General features: G+C 31.9%; 1 protein-coding gene across 1 annotated transcript; it reads left to right on the top strand.

The window, feature by feature from the left end:
- The first annotated feature begins 634 nt into the window (after positions 1-634).
- On the top strand, positions 635-3,414 carry LOC131624286 (L-type lectin-domain containing receptor kinase S.4-like). Its single transcript, XM_058895234.1, has one exon. The coding sequence runs from the start codon at positions 965-967 to the stop codon at positions 2,984-2,986; it is 2,022 nt and encodes a 673-aa protein (XP_058751217.1). The 5' UTR covers positions 635-964; the 3' UTR covers positions 2,987-3,414.
- The last annotated feature ends 5,216 nt before the right edge of the window (positions 3,415-8,630 follow it).

The following is an 8,630-nucleotide window of genomic DNA, read 5'->3' as shown; positions in this document are numbered from 1 at the left end:
CATTTGTATTTTTTGATTTTAGATTTTAAATGATATCCATTTTTAGGTGACTTTTTAGTTTTCAAAGTTCCTTCTCCGAATAATTGCATAACTTCAAAGATCACCTTACATACTCCCTCTAGTCACTATTATAAGCAAAAATTCTCTTTTTAAGTTCATTAGATAATTAATATATTTAGTCTACTATATAAACTATATATATAAATTATCTAATTAATTATCTAATAAATTTAAAAAGAGAATATTTGCTTATAATAGTGATTGAAGGGAGTAGTTTTTAAAACATTTTCCTTGAGCATCGCTCTCTTTAACAATTGATTAGATATTTTATATATTAAAAACTCTAAATCTAAATAATTAACATTATATTATTACAAATAATAAATAAATTAATAGAAACGTGTGTTGATAAATCAATAACCTTTCATACCAATAAAAACTTTCATGTCAAGAACTTCTCTTCCTAGTCCCTTTAGCATCCTTCAAAGGTTTTCTAAATTTCAAAAACTCAAAAAAATTCATACCCTCATTTATTTATATATAACATTTTATCTAGAGATGCATTTAAAACTCATAAGTATTTTAAATATAGATATAGATGGATGTTGTTTCTCTGTCTCACCAATTTCATCATGCTGTCCCTTTTTTGTACTTTATTCAAAGAGTAGACTATTGAAAACTATCTTACATTCCACCCATACCCCCAAAAAAAGCCTTCATTTTCACTCTCATCTATAACTACTAACCCCATGTGAACAATTAATATTCATTCAACCTTTTCCTTGTCATTAACCCTTCATAATTCTCTTAGATCTACACCACCAACTTTCATTAAACTCAACAAAACAAACACAAAACACAAACATAAACACAAGTACACAACCTAGTATGCTTCTTCCAACCTCAAAATCCACATCACATTCACACTCCTTTCACTTTCATTAGTTCATTCATCTTTTTCATCATGCAACTTCAAACCCATCTCAAACTCATCCTATCATTTTCATTCCTCCTCTTTCTCCCAACCCTCTCCCAAATTGACCAGCTCCTATATCCAGGCTTCAAGAACACTGGTCCTAAAAATCTCACCTTGAATGGAATATCAGAGATTGAAAAAAATGGAATGATAAGACTAACAAATGAAACAAGCAGATTAATGGGTCATGCTTTCTACCCTTCACCTTTCCAACTAAAGAACAAAACAACCGGTAAAGTTTTCTCCTTTTCTTCATCTTTTGCTCTTGCTGTTGTTCCTGAGTATCCCAAACTAGGTGGCCATGGCATGGCTTTCACGATAGCACCTACAAAGGATCTCAAAGCTTTGCCTAGTCAGTATCTTGGTCTTCTCAATTCAAGTGATGTTGGTAATTTCTCTAACCATCTTTTTGCTGTTGAGTTTGACACTGTTCAGGATTTTGAGTTTGGTGATATTAATGATAACCATGTTGGGATTAACATCAATAGTATGATGTCAAATGCTTCTGTTAAGGCTGGTTATTACAATGATGATTTGGTTTTTCAAGATCTTAATATTAAAGGTGGAAAAGCTATTCTAGTTTGGGTTGATTATGATTCTTTGGTGAATAATGTTAGTGTTACACTTTCTCCAACTTCTAACAAACCTAAAAAACCTACCTTGTCTTTTCATTTGGATCTTTCAATGGTTCTTCTTGATACTATGTATGTTGGTTTCTCTGCTTCTACTGGTTTACTTGCTAGCTCTCATTATCTTTTGGGTTGGAGTTTCAAAATCAATGGACCAGCACCTTTGCTTGATCTGTCTTCACTGCCACAGCTTCCACAGCCAAAGAAGAAACAAACTTCTTTGATAACCGGTGTTTCGGTTGCGGCTTCTGTTATTGTATTGGGTTCTATAGCCTTTGGTTTTTACCTTTTCAGAAAAATCAAGAATGCTGATGTTATAGAAGCATGGGAGCTTGAAGTTGGGCCTCATAGATACTCTTATCAAGAGCTTAAGAAAGCTACAAAAGGTTTCAAGGAGAAAGGGTTACTTGGGCAGGGTGGTTTTGGCAGAGTTTACAAAGGGACGTTGCCGAAATCGAAGATTCAAGTGGCTGTTAAGAGAGTTTCGCATGAGTCGAAACAAGGGTTGAGGGAATTTGTGTCGGAAATCGCGAGCATAGGCCGGCTTCGTCACCGGAATTTGGTTCAGTTACTCGGGTGGTGTCGTCGCAGAGGAGACCTTTTACTTGTGTACGATTTCATGGCGAATGGAAGCTTAGACAAGTACTTGTTTGAGGATTCAGAATTTGTGCTGAGTTGGGAACAAAGGTTTAAGATAATAAAGGGTGTTGCTTCAGGTCTTTTGTATCTTCATGAAGGGTATGAGCAAGTGGTAATACATAGAGATGTTAAAGCTAGTAACGTGCTGTTAGATTTTGAACTTAATGGAAGATTAGGTGATTTTGGTTTGGCAAGGTTGTATGAACATGGTGCTAATCCAGGTACAACAAGAGTGGTGGGAACATTAGGCTATTTAGCGCCGGAGTTGCCTAGAACGGGAAGAGCAACAACAAGCTCCGACGTTTTTGCATTTGGCGCGCTTTTGCTAGAGGTTGCTTGCGGAAGAAGGCCTATTGAACCAAAGGCAATACAGGAAGAATTAGTGTTGGTGGATTGGGTGTGGGAAAGGTTCAAAGAAGGAAGAGCACTTGAAGTAGTGGACCCTAAATTGAATGGTAATTTTATTGAAAGTGAGTTATTGATGGTATTGAAATTGGGATTGATATGTTCAAATGATGTTCCTACTATAAGGCCTAACATGAGGCAAGTTGTGAGCATTTTGGATGGAGAAGTTGAGTTACCAAATGAAATGAGAAAGCCAGGAGGTATTGATTCACAAGAGGGGTTTGATGAATTCTTGCATTCTCTTGGAACTACTTCATTTGATAAGACAAACTCAAGCTCCTATGTTGGAAATAGAGACATGAATACTAGTTTTATCTCTTTTGGTAATTCACCTTAATTACTTCTCAGTCCTAGAGGAGAAACAAAGTGATATGATATCTACATTATACTGATTGGAGATGGATTTTTATTTACTTGACTTACTCATGAAGTTTTTGTTTGTTTTAACATCTCATTATTTGTGTTGATTATAGAAAGTTTTAGTTGGATATGATGTTTGAGATATGAAAGTTAGGTGGTTCCAGTTTTCTTACATATTGTCTTGTAAAAAGTTTTGGACCCTGAATGAAATTGGAAAATTAGTGTGTTTAGTTTGGAATCTATGAGAACTGAGTTTACTTTATGTGAAGTAGATTTAATGAAGATAAATTTTGTTTTCAAGCACCTCATGATTGGAGTACATTTAAAAGTTTCCAAAGTAATGATAGCTTAGAACACATCATGATCTAAAGTACATTTACAACCTGTATTATTTCATCAACACCAAAACATCATCCATTCATATTGAAACTCCTATCATCTTATTTACTGAAATTGGCTATTAATTACATGCAAAACAAATATAAGGATTTTAAATCCTCACTAATTACTTTTGATTTGGATAAAAGGTAAGGGTGAGAACAAAATAATCATTTGAAATTTAATTAGATTAGTGTCAATTATGCATTGAAGGATCTGATATATTATCAGACTCGACGTTAGGGAAGAGGATCAAAACTATAATTACTACCGTCGAATTTAAAAACAAGAGGTAAAAGAAGCGTTGAAAATGATTTGTAACAGTAAGGCGGTTAGGTCAGACAACATACCTATTGAAGTGTGAAAAGTTTTTAGAGATAGAGATATTGAGTGGCTTACCAAACTCTTTAACGAAATTATGAAGTCAAATCAAATGTCTGATGAATGGAGAATAGCAATTTAGTTCCAATCTATAAGAATAAGAGGGACATACAAAACTGTGCAAATTATAGGGGGATTAAACTTATGAGTCATACCATGAAGTTATAGGAAAGAGTGATTAAACATAGACTAGGAAAAGAGACTTAAGTCACAGAGAATTAATTTGGTTTTATGCATGAAAGATTGACCATGGAAGTGATCTATCTACTATGACGGATGATGGAGCAGTATCAAACGAACCAACAAGACTTGCACTTAATAGAGTGCCTAGAGAGATTTTTTGGAAAAGCCTTAAAGAAGAAAGGGGTTAAGACTGCATATATTCGAGTTATCCAATATATGATGGAGTATCGACTAGTGTGCGGCCACAGGGTGGAGAGACGGACGATTTTCCCATTACAATAGGTTTGTACCAAGGTTAAACCCTAAGCCCCTACCTTTTTACTTTAAATTTGGATGTACCGGAGCACATCCAAGATCTATCACCGAGATGCATGTTTTCTGCAGACGATATAGTCCTATTAGGAGAGTCGAATGAGGATTTAAACGAGATGTTGGAGACTTGAAGACAAACTTTGAAAACGCACGACTTTTGTCTATGGAGAAGTAAGATGGAATATATGGAATGTAAGTTCAGCAAAAAGAGAAGTTTTTCAACCTAGAGGTGAAACTTGGAGACCATATCATCCTACGAGTCACGCGATTTAAATATATAGGATCTGTAATACAAAACGATGGAGAAATATAAGATGATGTAAACCATCAAATTCAAGTTGTGTGGTTGAAAGGGGGTGGGCTTCGAGAATTTTATGCAACATAAAGATATCGCTCAAGTTGAAGGGAAAGTTTTATCGAACTGCAGTAAGACCTACGATGTTGAATGAGACAAAAAATTGGATGCTTAAGAATCATCACGAGAATAAAGTAAGTGTAGAAGAGGTGAGAATGTTGCGTTGGATGTGTGGTAAGACTATACATGATAAGATTAGAAATGACAATATTAGAGATAGTGTTAGGGTGCACCTATAGTAGAAAAAAGGGTGGAGAATTAACTTTGGTGGTTTGGACATGTAGAGAGAAGACTTGTAGGTTTTGTGGTAAGAAGAGTATATTAGATGGAGACGAGGCAAATAGTTAGAGATAGAGGGAGACCTAGGAAAACTATAAGAGAAGTTATTGAGAAAAATCTCGAGATTAACAATTTAAATAAAAACATGATCTGGATAGAAAATTATGACATAAGTTGATATATGTAGCTGACTCCATTTAATGGGATAAAACTTAGGTTAAGATTGAAAATATAACTCTACAACATCCATATGTAATTGATCTATAAAGACTTTGGATCCTCAGCAACTAAATTTTCCGCCAAATAGTAACTCTTTCATAAAATCATCTTCTATTTGTTGATATGATTGGACTCTTATGAAAAAATTTCGAGGGTTGGCTGATTACCAATCCATGTGTTGGGATAACTATACTGAGTTTTATTTTATCTTTGAATAAGTCTATATTAGTGTGTGTTTAGTTCCACTTTTGAAAGACCCATAATCAATTTTAAAAATGTAGAATTGATTCTGAGGTGTTTGGTTTTTCAAAAGTAAAATTGATGTTGGATGATTTTTTTGACTGAAATTTACTGTTTAATTCACTTTTACATAAATGTATTCAAACATAAATCAACTCTGCTAAACTCAATTCTGTTAAAATCAATTCCACCAAATTCAATACTGCTAGAATCAGTTATGTCCATGTCAATCCAAACACACCCTTAGTAGATGATGTAATTGATCTTTTGAATCAGTTGGTCTCTAGATAGATATTAATATTTTCAATTATATATATATATATATATATATATATGGGGATGTATCAAGTAGGAGGAATTTTTAAATAAGAGATAAGAGGATGCAATCCTAATCATTGAATTAATCAAGAGAGAGAAATTAAATTATTTATTAGAATATTAATATAATTATTATTTCTCTCTCTTGATTAATTCAATGGTTAGCATTGAATCCTCTTATCTCTTATTCAAAAATCCTCCTACTTGATACATTCCCATATATATATATATATATATATATATATATATATATATATATATATATATATATATATATATATATATATATATATATATATATATATATATATATATATATATATATATATATATAAAAAATATTAATCTTTATATATTAAAAATACAAAATCAAGGTTTTTAGCTCTTTAGAATAAATAAAAGAATTTATTTTTTAAACATATTTTAGTGAAACATACAGTTATGTTTGAAAAAAATAACATCAATTAAATTAAAAGGACTAATTGAGTTTTTATAAGAGTTAAATTATATCACCAAATAAAAAATTATTTTATCAAAAAGCTATTCAATTCAATTACACGGTAAACATGACTGCTGACACTATACTGAGGATCTGAATTCTCTTTTAACTATTATTCTAACATATATTTTATTGATCTCTCAAAAATAATCAAGGGTTTAAAAAACATTAGTGACAATGAAAAGAAATCTTTTATTAATTTTTAATCATTAAGAAAATCAAGGTACTATTAAATTTAATTTCTCACTTCTTGTAGACGACAACAAGATTTGAATACAGCTCAAATGTCAAAGTTGCCAAACCTGAAGTGGAGAATGAGGAACACTTTGATTGGCTAACAATTGGTCGTTGCACACTCATTTAAAGAAAGAAAAATGGAAAAAAAAAATACTTTTATATTTAGTAAACATTCTTTTGAAAAACATATAAAGAATATGGATTCTTTATCAATAAGCACTAACTTGCCACAGACAATTCTGCCTCAAAAAAAGAATTATTTTCCAAGCATGATTGCCTTGAATAAACAAATATCATAGCTGTGACAATACATGTTGGTTCAAAACTATCCTTTTATTAAAGAAACAATTTATAGTTGATTTCATTTGAAAAAAGTAGAGAAGAAATCATAGTTGTCATTTGCTGACGGCTATTATTTATATTGAATATGTGGTTTTTGAATGGGTGGATGTTATTATTAAACTAAAATAAGTTATCTTAGATGCAAAGTATTTGATGATAGCTTTAAATTGTGTAGAGAAAAAAAATTGTAAATGTTGAGTAAATATTTTTTGTTGAAAATTAAAAAATTCCACACTTGCATTTTTTATAAATTGCTTATTGGTTACTTTTCATAGGATGTAAATTTTTATTAGTTTTAAGTTATTCTTTTCTTTCTTAAATGAATTGAGTGATTTTTAGAGTAGAATTATCATTCTATAATATTTAAGGGAAAACGAAAAACATTGTGATTAATAAGGATCCAAATTTGGTTAAGGAGGGAGAATGACACTTGGGAGTTATTTTCAAAACAAAGATGTTCTAGCTACAGATACCATGAAGCGGAAAGGATATTAAAATCCCATTTGAAGGTCAAGGTTTGATCAATGCTCATAACACACTCATTCATATGAAGACTAAAAGAGTCGTGATTTGCACTGACCGTAAATTGCTGGTAGACATGGTTAACACCCTTAAATATGTGATTCATGAGAACCATCGAAACAAGCCATGGTCTCATACAATCGTGAAAGAGGAGGAAAACATAGATTTTCATATAAGAAAGGCTTGGGAGATTACGAGTGAAAATGATGAGCTAAATAAGCAAAAAAAGAAGAATGTTAAGTTTCATAAGAAGGAAAATTGCATCATTTGTGGTGCCTAACACGATAGAACCCACACGGGTTCGTTGGCAAACAAAATGTCCCAAACCCTAATGGAATTTCAAAAGGAAAAAAATGAGGTTTTAACTTACCACCTCCAAGTTGTACCTGACACCCTCTATATTTCCTTAATAACAAAAATGCCTTTTTCAATATTTACACTAAAAAATTTACTTTCATTAAAAAAAATCACTATGGCAATGCAATAAAAAACGAAATTTCTTGTATCCAATTTAAAATTTCTGGTACGACGTTTTCTCATTTTCTAGCCATATTCGTGTTCTTACCAGAAATAGCGTGGAAATTCTAAAATTTCCGGAGAAAATCTACTGGAAATTTTAAAACTTCTGGTGCTGATTTGAAAAAACAAAAAACATATAAAAATTTATGAAATTTCTGGTATGTAACAAAATCTTTTGGAATTTTTGAAATTTCTGGTATACCAGAAATTTTTTTTATATTTGAAATTTTCGATAGTAGTGTAGAAAAATGCTTTACTTGTGTGGTCGAGAATCGACAGCTTCTTCTACGGATTCTTGTACAAATTTTAAGGAGTTCTTCACCACTAATGTTGTATGTTTTCTATGTAATAAGTTCAATTTTTAAAGGGTTTCCCATCTCTATGATATTGATAGTTTACTCTTTATGTGTTGTAATTGACAGATATTTAAGTCTCGATTTTATGTTTTAGCATGAGAACAAGCTAGTGGTACATAACATGGTATTATTGTTGTCATTGTTCGTTCTGATTCTGCTAATGGAAAAACAGTGAGGAAAGATAAATTGATTATGAGTTGTGAGAGATGGGGAATTACAAGAGAAAGAATGCATCTGAAAGCAATAATTTCTCATATGGCATTTATAGTATGAAAGTAAAATGTCCTTTTAGGCTGAGATATATACCAAATGGTATCGGTTGGAAGGTGATTGTTAGATGCGGGATGCACAATCATAAACTATCTAAAGATTTGGAAGGCCATGACATATTGAGCGGTGTAAAAGATCATGAAAGACAGCTTGTGAATGAAATGAAGAAGTATAATATGGCTCCAAGGTACATAGTTGTGCTTTGAAAGAC

The sequence above is a fragment of the Vicia villosa genome, unplaced genomic scaffold, assembly GCF_029867415.1.
Source record: "Vicia villosa cultivar HV-30 ecotype Madison, WI unplaced genomic scaffold, Vvil1.0 ctg.000113F_1_1, whole genome shotgun sequence".
Taxonomy (NCBI): domain Eukaryota; kingdom Viridiplantae; phylum Streptophyta; class Magnoliopsida; order Fabales; family Fabaceae; genus Vicia; species Vicia villosa.
Note: the sequence above shows the minus strand (reverse complement) of the source record. Positions and strands in the feature narration are given on the sequence as shown.

What these genes read in the sequence shown, in the direction of transcription:
- LOC131624286 (XM_058895234.1), top strand. Translation starts at nt 965, where the DNA reads ATGCAACTTCAAACCCATCTCAAACTCATCCTATCATTTTCATTCCTC.